This window comes from Megascapheus bottae, chromosome 17, assembly GCF_031878675.1.
Source record: "Megascapheus bottae isolate mThoBot1 chromosome 17, mThoBot2.hap1, whole genome shotgun sequence".
Taxonomy (NCBI): Eukaryota; Metazoa; Chordata; class Mammalia; order Rodentia; family Geomyidae; genus Megascapheus; species Megascapheus bottae.
In genome coordinates, this window is record NC_143525.1 from 17,711,909 (window position 1) to 17,733,866 (window position 21,958).

At 40.3% G+C, this 21,958-nt stretch overlaps 1 protein-coding gene across 5 annotated transcripts in view; it reads left to right on the top strand.

The window, feature by feature from the left end:
* Window positions 1–21,958, top strand: part of Kansl1 (KAT8 regulatory NSL complex subunit 1) — a 114,611-nt gene that overhangs the window by 53,734 nt on the left and 38,919 nt on the right. For all 5 annotated transcript variants that reach the window (XM_090350003.1, XM_090350002.1, XM_090350001.1 and 2 more), the window contains one exon: window positions 18,843–18,984. In XM_090350003.1, the coding sequence (XP_090206129.1) occupies window positions 18,843–18,984 (142 nt within the window). The remainder of the gene's footprint in view (window positions 1–18,842; window positions 18,985–21,958) is intronic.

The window sequence follows — 21,958 nt, forward strand, 5'->3', positions numbered from 1 at the left end:
GAGCTCTACCCCTTGAGCCACAGCACCACTTTGGTTTTCTGGTGGTTAATTAGAGATAAGATAAGAGTCTCACAGACTTTAGTGCCCAGGCTGACTTTGAGCCAAGATCCTCAGATCTCAGCCTCCTGAGTAGCTAGGATTATAGGCATGGATCACTGCACCTACCCTATTTGTTTTGATACAACTTGACTTTGCTAAACTTAAACCATTCTACCACTACCACCACGAGCTGGGGATGAAACCTAGGGCTTTGTCCTTACTGGGTAAGAACACTCCAAATGAGCTGCATCTCCAGCTACAATATTCTTTTCATGCAGCTTAAAGTTTTTAACCTTTATGACCCAGTTTGGGCAATATATATTTCCTAGAATATCACCTGTTGTGCCTGTTCTTTTTTTTTTTTTTTTTTGCCAGTCCTGGGCTTGAGCTCAGGGCGAGAGCATTGGACTTTCTCAAGGCTAGAGCTCTACCACTTGAGCCTCAGCACCACTTCTGGCATTTTCTGTGTATGTGGTACCGAGGAATTGAACCCGGGTCAGTCCTGAGACTTGAACTCTGGGCCTAGGTGCTGTTCCTGAGCTTCTTTGGCTCAAGGCTAGCACTCTACCACTTGTGCCACAGAATCCCTTTCAGCTTTTTGTGAGTAGTTTATTCTCAGAGATAAGAGTCTTGTGGACTTTATCTTTCCTGGGCTGACTTCAAACTTAATACTCCTCATATCTCAGTCTCCTGAGTAGCTAGGACTACAGATATAAACCACCAGTAGATGATCATAAAGGTAGCTTTAAAACTCACACAGGAGCTGGACTGGTGGCTCAGGCCTGTAATCCTAGCTACTCAGAAGGCTGAGATCTGAGGATCAAGGTTCAAACCCAGTTTGGGCATTAAAGAACAGGAGACTTTTATCTCCAGTTAATCATTAGAAAAGGAGAAATGGGACTGTGGCTCTGGGGGTAGGGTGATAGCCTTGAGCTGAAGAGCTCAAGGACAACCCCCAGGCCCAGAATTCAAGTCCCCACAACGATAAAAGAAAACACACACATACACGCGCGCGCACGCACGCACGCACGCACGCACGCACACGCTGGGTGTGGAGCTTATGCCTGTAATCTTAACTACTCAGGAGGCTGAGATCTGAGGATTTCAGTTCAAAGCCAGCCTGGGTACTAAAGTCCATGAGACTGTCATCTCCAATTAACCACCAGAAACCTCAATGGGTTGGGTGGTAGCCTTTAGCTGAAGATCTCAGGACAAAACCCAGGCCCAGAGTTCCAAGTCCCACAAACGAACACACACACACACACACACACACACACGATCTTCCTCTCCCATCTCAGTCAGAAAGTTAGATGTTGCACACACCTCCTATTCCAGTTACATGGAGTTGTAAATTTCTAAGCTTTGTAGGCTGGTCCTGGGCAAAAACTCATTCTAAAGAAGTGAATCGAAAAGGGCTGGTGACATGGCTCAAGTGATAAACATTTGCCTAGGAAGTATAAGGCCTTGAGTTGAAGTCATAGTACCCCTAAAAAGGGTGTGTGTATGTGTGTGTACCTGATTGATTGAGAGCTTAACAACCGGAAACATGATATTCTAAACTGGTGTTGATGAATCCTTACTTGATCTTTGCTTAATCTACCACCTGTGTTAGTCTGACACCTGCTCTTTTCACACCATTTTGGACATGATCTAAATAAATCTGTGAGATTGTCCCTCCTTCTTCCTGTACTAGTTGTCAGTATTAGTTTCACCCATATTCAGTTAATCATCTTGTGCAACAGTAGAGTAGAAGTGAAGATATTAATTGGTAGAAATACACAGCTTTAAAGATATAAAACTGGGCTGGGAATGTGGTTTAATGGGTTTGTTTTTGAGATAGGCTCTTATTTCTTGTCCAGTCTAGATTATGATCCTCATCCTGTTATAACTGGGATTACAGATGTGAGCCATATGCACCCAGGTTTTTTGTTTTTGTTTTTGCTAGTCCTAGGTCTTGAACTAAGGGCCTGAGCACTGTTCTTGGGCTTTCAAAAGGCTAGAGCTTTACTGCTTGAGCCACAGCACGACTTCTGTATTTTTCTATGTACCTGGTACCAAGGACTCAAACCTCAGTCTTCCTGCATGCTACTAGGCAACAATTCTTACCACTAGGCCAAACTCTTGGCCTCTGCACCCACTTTTTTTGTTGTTGTTGTTTTTTCTTTTTCCTTTTTGCCAGTCTTGGGCTTATGCTCAGGGCCTGAGCACTATTCTTCGAGTTTTCTCAAGGCTAGAGCTCTACCACTTGAGCCATAACACCACTTCTGGCTTTTATCTATGTGGTACCGAGTCTTTGTGCATGCTAGGCAAGCACTCTACCACTAAGCAAAACTCCTGGCCTCCTGCACCCAGTTTTTTTTGTTTTGTTTTTAAATAGCCTAACCAATGACAGTTATATATCTGAGGATATATAAAATACATACAATGTTTACAGTCCTATCCTTCAAATATGACTAAACTCTTGGGTTGTCCTTAAAATTTTAAAATAGGTCCTGAGAGTTTGGCCTATTGGTAGAGTGTTTGCCTAGCATGCACAAGTACCCAGGTTCTATTCCTTGGTACCACAAGCTGGAAGTGGTGCTGTGGCTCAAGTGGCAGAGCTCTAGCCTTGAGAAAAAGCCCAAGGACAATGCTCAGACCCTGAGTTCAAGTCCTGGGACAGGCAAAAATAAAGCAAAGTAGGTTGCTTTGTGCCCTGCCCCCATTCTCTTCAAATCTTGAGTTGGCAATTCATATATATATTTCATGTATATATATATATATTTTTTTTTTTTTTTAAAGAATGGTGCTTTCTTTTGGGAGAGTAATTGTGGGGGAAGGGTAGAATGAACAGTGTATGAAGTTTGTTTCTTTGTACACTAACTAATGACAACAGTGTACGTTAATATCAGGAAATTATTAATTTACTGGTTGCTCCCTTATTGCTTATAATGTGGCAGAATGGGTACTAAATTTTTTTTTTTTGTTTTTACCTTTGCCTTTTTCATAGTGGGGATTGAACCCAGCACATTATACTTGCTTCTCAGCCCCCTAAAATACTTTTAATATAAAACTATTCTTTCCAGTGCTCTAGGATTTTTCTATAAAGTAGGAAGATTGTGTAACTACCTGTTTTACCTTTGGGAAAAATAGAATTCAAGGCATGTAATTGATCTGATTTTATAGACACTGGGGTTAAGAATATTTATTTCCTAAACTTATGTCTTCAGTTAGTTCATCAAATCAACCCTAGTATTTTGTTCTACAGATTCTTGGGACTGTACGAAGACATTCCTTGTGATTGGGGTGGGGGTAAGGGTGCGATTCGGTCATGGGACTTGAACTCTGGGCCTGGGAGCTGTTCCTGAGCTCTTTAGCTCTAGGCTACCACCCCACCACTTGAGTCACAGCACCACTTCCTGATTTCTGGTGGTTAATTGGAGATAAGAGTCTCACAAGACTTTAGTGACAACCTGGCTTTGAACTGTGATCCTGTGATCTCAGCCTCCTGAGTAGCTAGGATTACAGGCATGAGCCACTGACACCAGCTTAAAGGTGTAGCCCAGGCTGGTCTTGAACACGCCATCCTCATTGATTACTGGCATGTGCCACCACAGCGGGCATGGTTTGTTGTTTTTTTTTAAATCTTTGTACTATACTTGCAGGAAAACAATTGCCATAATAGCATCTAATACTAGCTACACATTATGTAGAAAACAACTAAAATTTACCCTAGACCCCTTTGGCTGACCCATAATTTGGGGAAATACTTAAAATATTAGAGCTGAGCACCCATAGTTTACTGAGGAGGCTGAGACTGGCAATGGGAGTTGGAAGCCAGTCCATGCAGGAATGTCCTTGAGAATGTTAATCTCTAAATTACCAAAAACCAGAAATGGTGCTGTGGTTCAAGTGTAGAGCACCAGACTTGAGCCAAAAAGCCAAGGGACAGTGTCCAAGCTGAGTTCAAGCCTCAGGACTGGCATCAAAAAAGAAAAAAAAAATTAAGTTGGCTAAATGAAATTGATTGAAAGTAGTATCATTTGAGGTTTTTTTTTTTTTTACGCTTTATAAACATTATGAATTTGTAAATAAGCAATACAAAACGCTGATTTTTTCCCCCTCTATTTTATCCACTTTTTAAATTGGATCCAATTTTTTCCCTTCTCCCTCCCTCCTTCCCTGCCTCACCCCCTCTTGCTTTCTCGCTCTCTTGCTTTCTCCAGGCTAGTGCTCTGCCACTTGGACCACAGCCCCATTTCTGGCTTTTTCTATGTATGTGGTAGCAAGGAATTGAAACCGGTTCTTTGTTTATGCTAGGCAAGCACTGTACCACTAGGCCACACTCCTGGTGCCTGGGTTATCTTTTCATATCCATTAGTATATTGAATCTTTTTTAAAAAATAAAAACAAAAAATTCTACGTATGAATCCTTTTGAATAACTGTGTTTTATTTTTGTACTTTTGGGATCAGTAGAGAGGAAAGAACCTTGTACTGCCATAAGACTGGGTACTGAATTTTCCAAGTTTAGTCACTTGATAACTTTGATTAAGCGTGTAACATATCTTACTCAGTAAAATGGATTTGTAAAATAGAGGTGATACATTATGGCGTGATGATTTGCCTTGTTTCCTTGATGTTTAAAGATGATTGAATAAGTATGTGAAAATTCCTGAGAAATCTTAATAGCTATTCACTTGTGAAATTTTCAAAAGCTGATGGTTAGCTGCACATTTATATTATTTTAGTGCTTTTCACAACTGAGTCACATTAATGAATGCCACTTGGAAGAACACTAGTTGTCTTTGTTTTGGAACTGCTTTGAACTTTCTAGAATGGAAAATAGTAAAATGACTGAACAGGCTTTAGAGAAGCTAATGTAGATGAAATGAAACAGCTTGTGCTCATCATTTCACTTAGAGATTAGAGGGTTTTTGTTTTGTTTTGTTTTTAAACTAGCCCATGCTGTTTGCTAGCTCTTTTTTATCTTCCTTCTCTGTTGTATTGCAGATGTGTAACACCATATCCAGAACTTCATTGTTTCACTGTTAGTTCATAGCAGAAGAGGTTTTGAAAACTGTTCTAGCTTGACTATACTGTTTTGAAATTTTAAAAAAGTACAGTAATTGTGTAAAACTATTTCATGCATGGAAATTTAGAACTGAGTAGCTACTTACTAACCCCAGTATTTCAGCAAAGCACGAAAGTGCTCTTCAACAAAGTAGATTTTTTTAAGGTAGTTTTTAAATATTCAAAATTTTTGATGAAGATTTGGGAAATTTAGTGTTATAAGATTTGTTAAGTGGAAATAAAAGGTTGTGATTATATATATGTCAATGTGTGGCTTCCTAAGAATCACCTGAAATGTCTGAAATGAGCCAAATGCATTTGGAATATGAAATAGAACTCTCCCATACAGAGGGAATTGAAATATGATAGTAAGTGATTGACATGGACATGGACCCTTGAGTTTGCCAGTGTTCTTTTTTTTTTAATTTTTTATTGTAATTAATAAAAGGGTTACATGATATTTGTCAGATAGAAGGTGCATTAATTCACATTTTGCCAGTGTTCTTAAGTCATACTTTTTTTGGGGGGGGGGTCCATGATGGGACTTGAACTCTGGGCCTGGGTGCTGCCCCCGAGCTATTCAGCTCAAGGCCATGGTTCAAGGCCTTTGAGGCACAGTGCCACTTTTGGAGATAAGAATCTCACAGACTGAGGACTGAGAGTGCCAGGGCTGGCTTTGAACTGCAGTCCTCAGATCTCAGCCTCCTGGGTAGATAGGATTATAGGCATGAACCACTGCGCCTTGCTTTTGTCATAGTTTAAAAAAATACTTTTATGCAAAATCAGTATCTGTAGCTTTTCATTGTATAAAGTAGGTTTGATGCAAACTATAAAAGACAGATTTTTAAATGGGATGATGAAATACCTGTAATGCCTGTAAAGTCAATCCTAAAAGAAATCTTTTTTTTAACTGCTTTTTTTGTTTTTGCCAGTCCTGGGCTTAAGCTCAGGGCCTAAGCACTGTCCTTGGGTTTTCTCAAGTCTAGAGCTCTACCACTTGAGCCTCAGCACCACTTCCGGCTTTTTTCTATGTATGTGGTACCGAGGAATCGAACCCGGGTCTTCATGCATGCTAGGCAAGCACTTTAACCACTAGGCTAAACTCCCAGCCTTTTTTTTTTTTCCTGCTTATGAGTTTCTTCTTTCCTTTGTTAAGTGTCAGGACCTCTGATGCCAAACAAATTAGTATTTGTCTGAATACTCATGGCCTGTATGATATCCAAATCAAAAGTAATCTAGAGAATTAGAAGTACTTTACATTTTGCGCAGAAAGGGTGAATTTGGGGCTGGGAATGTGGCTTAGTGGTAGAGTGCATGCCTAGCATGCATGAACCCCTGGGTTTGATTTCTCAGTACTATATAAACAGAAAAAGTTGTAAATGGTGCTGTGGAAGAATGCTAGCCTTGAGCACAGAGAGGCTTAGGGACAGATCCCAGGCCCTAAGTTCAGGCCCTGCAATTAGCTAAAAGGAAAGAAAGCGTGAATTTGGCTTGAAAGAAGAGTGACTGTTCTCTTTGTACTTAAGGAAAGTATCATTATTAATTCCTTTGGTGGGATAAGCTTGTAAGCAACAAAAGTGTCATCATCAGTTGTCCCCAAGGTTTTAATTGCATCCTGTTTTTAGGATTTATCTTCTGGTATGTAATATTGCCTGGGTATAATTTCTTGGAGAGGGTATCTATCATTCCTACATGGTGTACTCTGGAAGCAAATACTCACACAGTTTATGTACCTCACAGCTTAATAATACCTGTAATTTGTGGTGTGTGTGTGTGTGTGTGTGTGTGTCTGTGTCTGTGTGCATGTGCGTGTTGATTGATTGGTTGATTGATTGCCTGCTTGAACCTGGGCTTGAACTCAGGGCTATGAGCTTTCACTTCACTTTCTTCCTCCTCATGGCTGGTACTCTACCTGAGTCATGCCTTTAGCTCAACTTTTTGCTGGTTAATTGAAGATAAAGTCCCATAAACCTCTGCTCAGGCTGGCTTTGAATCCCTGATTCTCAGATCTCAACCTTCCTTCTTTCCTTCCTTCCTCCCTCTCTCCCTCCCTCCTTCCCTCCTTCCCTCCCTCCTTCCCTCCTTCCCTCCTTCCTTCCTTCCTTCCTTCCTTCCTTCCTTCCTTCCTTCCTTCCTTCCTTCCCTCCCTCCCTCCTTCCTTCTTTCCTTTCTCCTTTTGCCAGTTCTGAGGTTTGAACTCAGGGCCTGGGCACACTGTCCCTAAGCTTCTTTTGTTCAAAGCTAGCGCACTACCACTTGTGTCACAGAGCACCACTTACGGCCTTTTCTTTTCATGTGGTACTGAGGAATTGAACACAGGGAGGGATTCATTCATACTTGGCAGGCACTCTACAACTAAGCTACTACTTCTTAATTATCTAGGATCACAGGCATATAAGCCACGGGTACTCAGCTCATGTCTGGTTTTGTTTGTTATTTTAAATTATAAGTCAATACCTTTTTTTTTTTGTCTTCGGTCATTGGGCTTGAACTCTGGGCCTGGGCGTTGTCACTGAGCTCAAGTCTAGTGCTCTATCACTGGATCCACAGCACCACTTCTAGTTTTCTAACTGGACATAGGTTTGGTTGGTGCCTGGGCTGGCTTTGAATTCCAATCCTCAGATCTCAACATCGTACGTAGATCTCACCATCCTATGTAGCTAGGGTTACAGGTGTGACCCACTGGTATCCGGCTGTTTGTACAGTGTCACCTCCCTAATTTTCTCCCAGTTTTCCCCCCTTGACCTCCTTATGATTGTTTTTAAAGGCTCATCAGAACCTATTTTTTCAGAGATTTTTGTTTTGTTTGTTTTTGTCATTGTAACACCACAGCAAAACAGCTTAAGGGAAGAAAGGTTTAGTTTTGCTTCAGAGATTTCAGTTCCCTGTGGCAGGGCAGACATGGCAGAGTACAGAGAGTACATCTATACTCCTGGACTTCCTTCCCCTTACATTCCCTCTGGATGGAATAAATGGGATGGAGTCATACTCAGAGCAGCTCTTCCCTCACTTGGTTAATCCTCTCTGGATACACCCTCATGGGTACCCAGAAGTGTGTTTTACTAATCTCCTAGGTTACACTGAATCCAATCTAGACAATGAAGATTTAACTATCACACTGTCATATGCTTTGTTTTCATAAGTGATTGGAAAGAATACAGAATCTGTGTGTATACTTTTTTTTTTTTTTTTTTTTTTTTTTGCCAGTCCTGGGCTTGACCTCGGGGCGTAAGCACTGTCCTTGGACTTTCTCAAGGCTAGAGCTCTACCACTTGAGCCTCAGCACCACTTCCGGCTTTTTTCTATGTATGTAGTACCAAGAAATCGAACCCAGGTCTTCATGCAGGCTAGGCAAGCACTCTACCACTAGGCCAAACTCCCGGCCCGAGTGTGTGTATACTTTTGAATTAAGAGTTCATTTAGAATTCTCAGAAGATCTAACTTTTTTCAGTTCAGATTTGTATATGCAATTAGTAGTCCATTTTTATATGTCAGAATTTTATTATAGGCCTCCTTGTACTGAGATAGAAATCTAGATTTTCTGGTTCTATTGCAAATTAATGTTTGCTGATTTGTTCATTCATTGGAATTTTTTATATTTACAGTGTACAAGATGAGAGGTCTAGAAATTGATGGTGATGATAATTGCACAGAAATTTGGGCTTTTTCTTTCTCAATCTCAGTATTACTAGAGACAGAATTTTACCACATAATCTACAGTGGCCTTGTCTCACGCTGACTGAGATCACAGGTCTTCATGATCACATCCCAGTTAGATCATCTTCGTTTTTTGAATTGAGATATAATGCATATGGCATGATGTACTTTTTTTGGTTGGAGACAGGGACTCAGAACTTGGTATCTGATGCTTTTGCTTATTGGCTAGCATTCTGCCACCTGAGCCATACCTCCAAACTGTGGTGCTGATTGTGTATGAGTGTGTCTGTGTATATGTATGTCCTGAGTTCTGGGGCATGAATGAAGGACTTGGGTACTGTCTCCCAGCTCTTTATGCTCAGGTTTAGTACTTTTGTACTAGATCCACAGGTCTACACTCCAGTAGTAGTGGCTGCTGTTGTTCGTGATAACTGATCATAAAAGTCTACTGGACTTTCCTTACTGGGCTGGCTTTGAACCATGATCCTCAGATCTCAGTCTGATGAGTAGCTAGGATTGCAGAAATGAGCCACTAGTGCCAGGTCCCAGGCACCTTTTTTAAAATGCAAAGTTCAGAGTTTTGTTGTTGTTGTTGTTTTGCTTATTCCAAGTTATGGAGCAATCGCTACTGTTTAGTTCTAGAACATTTTCATAATCTTTAAATCAAAATACTGTGCTTCCTGTTTACCCACAGCAACCCATAATATATTTACTTTTTCTCTAGATGTGCTTCTGCTAGATACTTCATATAAATGGAACCGTTCAATGTATAGCTTTTAGTGTCTTTTAGTGTCTTTTTCATTAGCATGTTTTCAGGGCTCATGTATAATAGCCTGTGTTAGTACATCATTACCTTTTATGGCCAAATAATATTCCATTGTATGGCTTATATTTTGTTTTATGTGTTCATCTATTAATGCATTTTCTACTTCTTGACTATTATGAATAGTATTGTTAGAATATTCATGTACAGATTTTTGTGTGTGTGGACATCTGCTTTCAATTTTCAGGTATCTATGTACTTGAAGTGAAATTGCTAGGTCATATAGTAAGTACATTTAATTTCTTAAGGATCTGCCTGTTTTCCAAAGCAGGGACACCATTTCAATTTCTCAAAATGGCAGTGTTTATAGAGTTACAATTCCTTTACATCCTTCCCTATCTTTTAAGTTATGGTCTAATCATGAAGTCAGAAATCATAATAGTTTTATGTGTAATTTCTCTTAGTGACTAATATCATCTTTTGAGGCATTTATTGATCATTATGTAACCTTTGGAGAAATGCCTATTCATATCCTTTGACTTATTATTTTGCCAGTCGTAGGGCTTGAACTCAGGGCCTAAGCACTATTCTTGGACTTCTCTCAAGACTAGTACTCTACCACTTGAGCCACAGCACCAGTTCCAGCTTTTTTCTATGTATGTGATACCGAAGAATCAAACCCATGTCTTCGTGTGTGCTAGGCAAGCATTCTACCACTAGACCAAATTCCCGGCCCTCTCTGACCATTTTTAAGCATGAATTATTTGGTTATTAAAATTACTGAATTGTAAACCATTTTGGTAGTCTAGATTCTGAGTCTCATGTTAAATGATCTGCAGATACTTTCATTCATTATGAGCGTTTTTAAATTTTTATTTTTTGTCATTTTTGGGGCTTGAACTCTGGGCCAGGGTGCTGTCCTTGAGCTCTTCAGCTCAAGGCTATAGCCCTGTCCTTTGAGCCACAGTGCCCCTTCTGGTTAACTGAGATAAGTCTTCAGTGCTAGGCTGGCTGGCTTTGAACTGTGATCCTCAGATCTCAGCCTCCTAAATAGCTAAGATTACAGGCATGAGCCACCATGCCTGGCTGTGCATGGTTTTTTGTTTTTTTTTTTTTTTTTGTTGGTCTTGGGGCTTGAACTTGGCCTGGGTGCTGTCCCTGAGCTCTTCATCTCAAGGCTGCTGCCCTAACCTTGAGCCAAGCCCCATTTCCCGTTTTCTAGAGGTTAATTAGAGATAAATGTCTCAGGTTCTTTTGTGCCTGTGCTGGCTTTGAACTTTCATCTTCAGCTCTCAGCCTCCTAAGTAGCTAGGATTACAGGCATGAGAGACTGTGCCCGGCTTTTTGGGAGGGGGCAGTTGTGGGGCTTGAACTCAGGGCCTGAGCACTGTCCTTGGACATTTCTCAAGGCTAGAGCTCTACCACTTGAGCCACAGCACCACTTCCAGCTTTTTTTCTATGTATGTGGTACCAAGGAATCAAACCCGGGTCTTTGTGCATGCTAGGCAAGCACTCTACCACTAGGTCAAACTCCCGGCCTTTTTTTTTTTTTTCTTTCCTCACTTCTTGATGGTATCTGTTGCACTCTTACTCTTAAATTTTGGCATTTAATTATATCAAATAGCAATATTTTGATGATCAATGAATGACTGTATGTACATTGGTGGTCTGTAAGATTATAATAGAACTGAGTATTTTCTGTAACTTTGTTGCTTCATAGCCATTGTAACAGTATCACAATGCCTTAGTCATTTGTAAGGATTTTTATGTAAACCTACTATATATTGTTAGTTGGCTTATTAGCACAGTTAAATTACAGTTACGTACAGTACATAATACTTACTAATGAATGTTTCTACTTAGCTACACTTGCACTTTATCACTGGTAGATAAGAGACTTGCTCAGACTTATCCGTATGGTTGGGCTTTCTATATGAGTTCTAAGGTCTCCAGCCTTCCGAGTAGCTCATAGGCATAAGCCATTGTAGCCCAGCCCTCTTTGTGACTTGTGATCACTCTCTAACTTGAGAAATTGATATTTTGTTATTGCCTTCTATCCAAACAAAGATAATGTTTATTGGCTTTCCTAGAACAAGAAGTGTTCTTGCAAATAAGCGGTTTCTCATTCATAATTACAGTTAGTGGAGTTTGGTTCCTAATGTAATTTGAAATCAAATAGAGTTCTCTGAAAAGCTATGTGCCATCATATATTTTCTAAAACTATTTTTGTGTATACTTTTTCTGGATTTCTGTTTAGCTTTTTAAAAAAGAACAGGCAGCATAAGGGATGTTTTGATTTTCACTTACTGCTTACCCATATAGTTGTGTAGTGTTTTACTGCTTGTAACCTCTCTTTTGGCTTTTTAAAATAACTTTACTTATCTAATAAAAACAACTGGGATTTTTGGTTCTGGTTTCATTTTGCCAGTCCTGGGATTTGAACTTGCCTATGCACTGTTCCTGAGCTTCTTTTATTCAAGGCCAGCACTTTACCACATGAGCCACAGCATCACCTGTCTTTCTGTACTGAGGAATCAAACCCAGGCCTTCATGCATACTAGGCAAGCACTCTACCACTAAGCCACATTCCCAGCCCCAAACGGCTAAGTTTTTTTTGTTTGTTTGTTTGTTTTTTCCAGTCCTGGGCTTGAGCTCAGGGCCTGAGCACTATCGTTGGACTTTCTCAAGGCTAAACCTCTACCACTTGAGCCTCAGCACCACTTCTGGCTTTTTTCTATGTATGTGGTACCGAGGAATCGAACCCGGGTCTTCGTGCATGCTAGGCAAGCACTCTACCACTAGGCCAAACTCCCAGCCACAGGGTTTCGTAGTCATTGACATATATTCTTCTGGTCTTGGGATCCTTAACCAGTTCATTTTCCACCTTTCAGTTTTTCTTTGGTTGACTTAAAGTAGAGATGAGTTGGAAGGAAGGAAGTAGTCTGTATTGCTTGAACCATGGGTGTTTTTTTTCTTGTTTTTCTTTTATTTTGGTCAGTCATGGGGCTTGGACTCTGGGTCTGGGCACTGCCCTATCCTTTGATCCTTAGTGCCACTTCAGGTTTTCTAGGTTTTTCTAGTGGTTAATTGGAGATAAGAGTCTCATGGCCTTTAGTCTAGGCTGGCTTTGAACTGCAATCCTCAGATCTCAGCTTCCTGAGCTGCTAGGATTATAGGCGTGAGCCACCCTGCCCGCTTGGACCATGTTTTTCTAATTAAAAAAAAACAAAAAACAACAACAACAACAAAAACAATGGGGCTGGGAATTTGACCTAGTAAAGTGCTTGCTTGCCTCCCATGTACGAAGACCCGGTTCGATTCCTTGGTACCACATATATAAAAAAAGCTGGAAGTGGTGCAGTGGCTCAAATGGTAGAGCACTAACCTTGAGAAGGCCCAAGGACAGTGCCCAGGCCCTGGGTTCAAACCCCAGGAAGAAATAATAATAAAATATATATTAAATATATAATTGTATTATTATTAAGGTCATTCAGAAGAGTTGCCATTTTGTAAGTCATAAAATAAGTACATTACTCTGTGTGTGTGTGTGTGTGTGTGTGTGTGTGTGTGTGTGTGTGTAATTTACCAGGAAAGACTTTCCCAGGGAGAGGTAGCATTTAAGGGATAGAGAATCTCTGAATGTTTTCAGTTTTGTACCATGTGGGTTGAACTTCAGAAGTGCTGACAAGCCCTTTTAGAGAGTTACTACATTTCTTAGTATTCCAGATTTTAAAATTTATATTTGTTCATTATATTTTATGAAAAACTCTTTCAGATGGGCATTGAGAGACATTTTAAGATTTTTAATTCTTTACATTTTTAGATATATAGTAAATTAGCTGAATTTGATTTTTAGTTAAGTATTAAAACATAATTTAGATATGTAAAATTCAGACATAGACGTTTTCAAGTAATTTATCAGCTGACATACAGAAAATTAAACTAAAGATAAAGATGGTTATTAAAAAGAAAAAAACTTCAACCATACATGGGCTTTGTGACAAGGATATAAAGCTGTAAAATCTTCAGTGTGGTCCTCAGTTTGACCCCAGATTTTGAGGGAATGACAAATTTGATGAGTTAACAAAGTGAAGTATGTACATTAAATGTTGACTTGATTGGTATAAAACAACTGAGACATCCTAGGATGTTAATTCACTGTGAACTGCCCTGTTCCCACCTGACTAATGTCTTACCATTTACTAAATATTTACCAGTGATTATTTTAGGTCCTAAGGATATACTAAATGAAAGTTTTATTTAAATTTTCAGAGAGCACAGATACTTGTTTTTACTTGTTTGGAGATGAAAGATAATTAGGAGAACATTTAGACAAAGACTTCTGTAGTATAACCTTTTTCTTTTTGGGGGGCAGAGTGGGGGGGAAGTGGTCATGGGCCTTGGACTCTGGGTCTGGGCACTGTCCCTGAGCTCTTCAGCTCAAGGCTACCCACCCTACCTTGAGCCTCAGGGCCACTTCCAGTTTTTTAGTTTTTTTCTAGTGGTTAACTGGAGATAAGTTTCACGGTCTTTAGTGCCCAAGCTGGCTTTGAACCTTGGTCCTTAGATCTCAGTCTCCTGAGTAGCTAGGATTACAGGCATGAGCCACCAGTGCCCAGTCATTATTTATCTTTAATTATCAATTTCTAGCTAATCCTATATACCTCATCTATAATGTCTACCATTTAACCCTATGTATTATTTCAAAGCTGACCCCCAACATCACACCATCATCCCTGTAAATGCATACTTCTAAAATCTAAAGTTTTTTAAATTGCGTGTATTTTCTAGCAGAGTGCTGGTGGCACACACCTAGAATCACAGCTGCTCACAAGGATAAGATCTGAGGATTGTGGTTCAGAAACAGCCCTGGCAGGAAAATCCATGTGACTTTTATCATCAATTAATCTCCCCAAAAGATGGAAGTTGTAGAGTAGTATGATCCTTGAGCATAAAGACTCAGGGACAGTGATGAGGTCCTGAGTTCAAGCCCCAGGGCCAACACCAAAAGTGTGTGTGTGTGTGTGTGTGTGTGTGTGTGTGTGTGTGTGTGTGTGCGTGTGCGCGTGTGTGCGCGCGCGCATACTTACATGCTCTCCTGTTTATAATTCAGAAAACTGACAGAAACTTGTTAATGTCAAATACTTAGGTGTACTAACCTAGTGGGCAACAAGAGATGATGTTTGTAGTTGTTAACTCGTAAGAGTTTCTTGAGCCTTGGATTGAATGGTAAAAACAATGTAGTACATTAGCACAGTCAAACTATCAGCCATAGCTCTAATAACATTCATTACTCCCCCCCTCACTCTCAGATCCAAACTGTCTAGCATGGAATAGTCCTTAGTTGTAAAGTAAACCCTAAGGAAAAAAAATCGATACAAACTATCACTTAACAGAGTCTCATTTGCCTAACTAGATTATATAAACTTTTTAGAAGTTTATAGCAGTAGGAAACAAATGTAGCAGAGCTGTTTCTAAACTTGCTGAATCATCCTGACAGACTCTTGGGATGCAATTGAGTATTTAACCCTTTGGTTAATTACATAAGATACTGAAACAGTAAAACCAAAAGATTAAATACTCCATTATATAGAATGATCCTACTACCACTCCTGGCTAGAAAAATCACCTCCCCTCCCTCCCTCCCTCCCTCCCTCCCTCCCTCCCTCCCTCCCTCCCTCCCTCCCTCTTTCCTTCCTTCCTTCCTTCCTTCCTTCCTTCCTTCCTTCCTTCCTTCCTTCCTTCCTTCCTTCCTTCCTTCCTTTCTTTCTTTCTTTCTTTCTTTCTTTCTTTCTTTCTTTCTTTCTTTCTTTCTTTCTTTCTTTCTTTCTTTCTTTCTTTCTTTCTTTCTTTGGCAATCTTGGGGCTTGAACTCAGGGGCTTGAGCATTGTCCTTGGGCTTTTTCCTCAAAGCTAGCACTCTGCCACTTGAGCCACAGCACCACTTCTGGCTTTTTGTTCGTATGTGGTACCAAGGAATCAAACCCAGGTCTTTGTGCATGCTAGGCGAGCACTCTACCACTAGGCCAAACTCCTGGCCCAGAAAATTCATTTTTTAAAAGTAAAAGGAGTTGGGCGTGGTGGCTCACCCTGTAATCCTAGCTATTCAGGAGGCTGAGAACTGAGACTCTAGGTTCAAAGCCAGCCTGGGCACAGAAGGACCTGAGACTCTTATCTCCAGGTAACCTCTAGAAAACAGGAAGTGGGGCCAAGGGTAGGGTGGTAGCCTTGAGCTGAAGAGCTCAGGACAACGCCCAGGACTGCCCCTCCACCTTCCTCCCCCCTTTTTTTTCTACTCAGTCTTTGAAATTTATTTATGTTGATAGAATTAAGGTTTTTTAAAATAATATTTATTTATTGCCAGTCCTGGGGCTTGAATTCAGGGCCTGAGTACTGTCCTTGGGCTTTCTCAAGGCTAGGGCTCTACCACTTGAGCCACAGCACTACTTCCAGCCTTTTCTGTGTATGTGGTACTGAGGAATTGAACCCGGGTCTTCATGCATGCTAGGCAAGCACTACCACACTTCCTGTCTGTATTCTGTTCATTTTTACTTAAGTGTGATGCACATATCCTTCAGCAAAAAGCAGCTTGTCTTTCAACTTTGTTTATTAGTTCTTTCATTATATGTTGGAAATTTGGTCATGCTTCTTTAAGAAATTCTTCCTTGGTTGGGTGCTGGTAGCTCTAGCCTGTAATCCTAGCTTCTCAAGAGACTGAGATATGAGGACTACTGCCAGCTTGGGCAGGAAAGCTGTATCTCCAATAAACCACCAAATAGCTAGAAGTGCAAGTGGAGCTATGGCCTTGAGCAAAAGAAAGGGACTGATGTCTAGGACCCACACAAAGTAAAAGGAAGGGAAGGAACAAAGGGGGGGGGCAGGGAGAAGAATCCTGCTGTAAATCCCATAGATGCAGGTGTTCTTTTGTGTTTCAGGATTTTTGTGCAGATTTCAGCAGTTTAAAGACCAAAATTATAGAATTGTGTCATGAATAAGGAAACTAATTCTATCGATGTAAAAAATAGATCATTTCGTTGGGTGCCCATGGCTCACTCCTGCCTATAATCCTAGCTACCCAGGAGTCTGAGAGCTGAGGATTCCTGTTTGAAACAAGCTCAGGCAGAAAAGTCTGAGACTCTTTTCTCCAATAACCTACTTACCAAAAGCTAGAAGTGGCTCATGTGATAGATCACTAGCCTTGAGCACAAAGAGGCTTAAGGACCACACTCAGATCTTGAGTTCAAGCCCCGGGACTAGGGGTGGGGGAGATCTTTTTATACTGTTTATTGAATAGTTTAATCTTTTCCCAATTATTTGAGTAATATCTTATATATGCAGTTCTAAATTCTGAGGTTCTGCATTTTCCCCTTTTTTGGGAAAAATTAGATGAGGGAGTCTGTATGTATGTGGGTTTCTGACTGGGGATGGAACTAGAGAGTGTGTGTTTGATGGAATGAGAGGGAGTGATTGTGTTTGTATGACTGGGGATAGAACCTAGGGCCTTAATCATGGCAAACAGATTCTGTATCACTGAACTATACTTTGGTGCTCAAGGCTGGGTTTCCACCATTTTTAGCCAGTTTCATTCCTAGGTCTTCATTCTCCCTCCCTCCCCCCTCCCCGCCTCCCCCTCCCCCCCCTCTCCCCCTGTCCGTCCATCCTGTACTGGCTTGAATCATGAGCCACTGGCTCCATCAACCTTGTTTTGTTTTGTTTTTGCTGGTCCCAGTGCTTGAACTTAGGGCCTGGACACTATCCCTGAGCCTCTTATGATCAAAACCTAGTACTCTACTACTTTGGACACCGTGCCACTTTGCCTTTTCTGGGTAGTTTATTGGAGATAAGAGTCTCCTGGAGGGGCCGGGAGTTTGGCCTAGTGGTTGAGTGCTTGCCTAGCATGCACGAAGACCGGGGTTCGATTCCTCGGTACCACATACATAGAAAAAAGCCAGAAGTTGTGCTGAGGCTCAAGTGGTAGAGCTCTAGCCTTGAGAAAGCCCTAGGACAGTGCTCAGGCCCTGAGCTCAAGCCCAGGACTGACCAAAAAAAAAAAAAAAAGAGTCTCATGGATTTACCTGGGCTGTCTTGGAACTGGAATCCTTAGATCTCAGCCTCCTGAGCAGCTAGGATTATAGGTATGAGCCACTGGTGCCCAGCTTTCATTGTCCATCTTACTGTGCTTTGCTATATGCATGGTGAATCTTGATAATTCATTATTCCAGGCTTTAGTATACTTCAGAATTTCTCCGTTGGTTCTTTTTTTCATGTATAAAACTGCTTCCATTGGAAACCCTGTAAAATAGCTTGCAGGCATAGTAGAGTGCGTGTCTAGTAAGCATAACCCTGAGTTCAAATCCCAGTGCCACCCAAAACATTATTCTATAGAGAATTTTGTTGGGATTTCTTTGAATTTATAGATGTATGTGAAAAGACCTCTGGTAGTTATGTAAATCTTTGTCTTTCAGAGTGTTTTATCTGTAAAGATTTTTTTTATGTAGTATTATATGCTACTGATTGCATATGTGTGTGTGTGTGTGTGTGTGTGTGTGTGTGTGTGTGTGTGTGTGTGTGTGTGTGTGTTTGGTGGGTTATGAGATTTGCACTCTGGGACTAGGACGCTGTCCCTGAGCTCTTCAGCTCAAGACTACCACCGTTTCCCTGGAGCCACAGCCCCACTTCCCCCTTTTTAATGATTAATTGGAGATACAAGAGTCTCAAGGTCTTTAGTGCCCCAACTGGCTTAGAACCTCAATCCTCAGATCTCAACCTCCTGAGTAGCTAGGATTACAGGCATGAGCCACCGAGCCTGGCTTGTAATTTTTAAGAAGATAAGTATTTTTTCTGTTTCCTTCCCTTCATCCTCTTCCCTGTGTAGCCCAAGCTGACCTTGAATTTTTGAATTTTCCTACTTCAGCCTCTAGTACTAGAATTGTAGGTATATACCACTATGCTTGGCCCAAGAATATTTTCCCCAACCCTAGCCACTTTATCAAACCACTTTATATACTTTAACAATTCTTAATACCTCTTGAATTCTAATATAGAAAATGTTTCTGTCACCTCAGAAGTTAAAGCAATTTTGAAGGAATTTTGTGCAACAGGACCAGGGTACCAAAGGCAAACTTTACTTAATTAATTTGGGAAACACCTGTGTTTTTGTCTCTTGATTTTTTTCCCTCCCACCTGTATTAAACATGTTTCTTTTTTACTTTTTCTTGACATTAGTTTGTGTGAGGGCCATCAGAAAGTTTAATCAGTTGACCCCACTCATTTGCCCATTTGGTAAAGATGTTACTGCTACTCTTGGATTTCACTCAGTTTATTTCCTTTTAGGAGACGCAGGTCAGAATGGATATGGGCTGCAGACCGAGCAGCTATTGTCAGCCGCTGGAACTGGCTTCAGGCCCATGTTTCTGACTTGGAATACAGAATTCGTCAGCAAACAGATATTTACAAACAGATACGTGCTAATAAGGTAAGGGATAAAAATTCAATGTTTTTCAACCCAACTAAAACTGATACTATCCCTTTCCTCCAATCCCTTCCCAAGTTCTTAGTAACTCTTAATTAACTACATCGAGATAAATTGTTTAATGACCTGATATTAGTGGTTTAATATAAGAGCCCAATGTTACTTAGTATGGTACAGATTGTTAGACATATACTACTTAATGGGCATGCGTTTAGAACCAAAAAGTATCTGTATGGCTAACTGGAAACACAAGGACAAGAGCCAATGACTGTAAGTATGTTTGATTTATGGAAAAGAGGTGATACCTATTGAGGATATTCCTCATTTTTGATTATTAGACTTTTTCCTGCTTTTCCTTCTAAATGGATGAATAAAAGTAGAGATTTTTCCTATGAGGTAATATAGACAAAATTAGATATTGGTTCTTGGACTTTACCTGTGTTATTGGACTAGAGTTCATGTGTTCTGCGTATAGTGATCTTATACCTGTATTTTTTAGAAATCATCTTAGAAATGAGTCCTTTATTCAGTTTGCATTTGACTTGAAATTTTGCACACAAGCAAATTTGTTCAACTAATATTGTGTTTACTATATATCAGCATTGTTGTCTGTAGTAAGGTATCTTCGTGGAGCTTACATTCTTGTAAACATTTATATTTGCTTGTATGGTTGAGCTCCATGACTGACACATGGTGTAGCTAAACTCCCTTGCTCTGATATACAAGTTTCATAATAGTTTTTCATCCTAAAGGCTTGCGGGATTCTTACAAGAATTGTTGACAGGTGTTTATACCTGTAATCCTAGCTGTCTGGACTGTGAAGCAAGAGCAGTTCCAGGTCAGCCTAGGGCTACATAGGCAGACCCTGTCACAAAAAACAAAAACAGAACCAAATGCTGTACTGAGAATGGTATGCATTAGTAGGCCCAAAGTTAGAGTGGTTAAATGACAAGGTGAACAAAATGTTTTAAGTAAAGGTCCTGAGGTCTAATACATTCATTTAAACTTTAACCCTAAAAAGTCCACTCTGCAAGCCTGGCACTGGTAGCTTACATCTGTAGTCCTAGGTGCTCAGGAAGCTGAGATCTAAAGATCACAATTAGAAGCTAACCCTAGCAGGAAAGTGTATTACACTCTTACCTTCAATTAACCACATTTGCCAAGCCAGAAGTGGAACTGTGACAGCTCAGGTGGCAGAATGCTTGCTAACTAGCCTTGAGCAAAATAGCTCAGGGACAGTGTCTAGATCCTGAGTTCAAACTCCAGGACTGGTTCACATAGGTGCGCGTGCGCGCGCGCACACACACACACACACACACACACACACACACACACTCCACTATACAGCCCTGTTTTCTTTCCATTGTGAGTTTATGTATAAATCTCTAAAAGCTCACCAGAGAATATTATAACTGAGTATGTATTCCAGAAGCCTTTTGAGAGGCTAATAAAGTTATTGGAGTTTGAACTTAAGTACCTGGGCTTCCTAAGCAGGTGCACTACCACTTGAGTCATACTTGTAGTCCTGAATGGTAATAAAAGTTAATGATGTCATCTCTTTTAATCAATAAGCCAACTGTGATACAGTATTTCTGTGTTCTCAACTGTGAAGCAAGGCTGTAGGTAAAAGAAGTGTGGTCTGGATCTGGCCCCAGGAACAAAAATACCAGGAAAAAAAAAAAACCAAGAAAGCAATGAATTTTTGGTTCAAGGGGTAGAACAACCACTAAGTTAAACTCATAATAGACAGAATTTAACATAGGATCACTAAAGGAAACACTCAGTCAGTAGCTAAATAAATAAATAAAACTTTTCCAAAGAGTCTCATGGGCTTTCCTTTCCCTGCTGGCTTTGAACCACTGATCCTCAGATCTCAGCTCCTTAGTAGCTAGGATTACAGGTGTGAGCCACCAGTACCTACCTGTCTTTCTCTCTCCTTTCCCTCCTTCCCTCCCTTCCTTTTTCTTCTTCTTCCTTTTTTTTTTTTTTTTTTGCCAGTCCTGGGGCTGGAACTCAGGGCCTGAGCACTGTCCTTGGACTTTCTCAAGACTAGAGCTCTACCACTTGAGTAACACCACCATTTCTGGCTTTTTCTATGTATATGGTACTGAGGAATTGAACCTGGGTCTTTGTGCATGCTAGGCAAGCACTCTACCACTAGGCCAAACTCCCAGCCCAAGTGTCTAGGCTTTTATAGCCAGTAGTTGAGTGGTAATTCCTATATTTGATGATTAACGTAGTAGCTGAGATTAGAATAATAAAATCGTTTGTTGCATTTGTTAAACATGTATAAACATACAAGTTATGTTTCATTTGTGCCAGATTTCATGGATATTAGTGCTGTTGAAAATGTGGCGTAGTAAATATTTTAACTCACTCAAATAGACATAGTTTTATGGGTTTTTTTCTAAGGTCCTGGGGATTGATAGGCAAGGGCTGTACTATTTGAGCTACAGTTACTCTGGTTTTTGTTTTTAGGATAGGATCTTTATGTGGGCTATCTAGTTTGTTTACTTTTATGTTATAGTATTAAAAGTATGAAATCAGAAAGGTGGAACAAAGAGTGAACAGCTACCACAGTGGTACTTATTAGATACTGGAAAATGAACCGTATGTGTTGTGAGTGGGAATGGGAGGGAAAAACTAGAAATGAGGGAAGGGAGACATAAAAAAGAATTGTATTAATTACCTGATTCATGTAACTGTCACCCTTCTGTTTATCAACTTTATAAAGCAGTAGTATGAAATTCTGCTCTGTAAATGAGATTTAAGTACATAAAATAGAAACAATCATACTTGAGAAAGTCTAACTAGAGATAAAGTAAGTAAGACTATTAACTGGGACCACTTTCGGGACCACTTTCTTGGATGTGGCAAAACTTGGCTTTGAAAAGCTTTTCAGATTGGAAAGGGGAATGAAATTCAAAAAATGTAAGACTCAGAGGCTGAGTGTTTTTTCACTCCTTTACTGCCAATA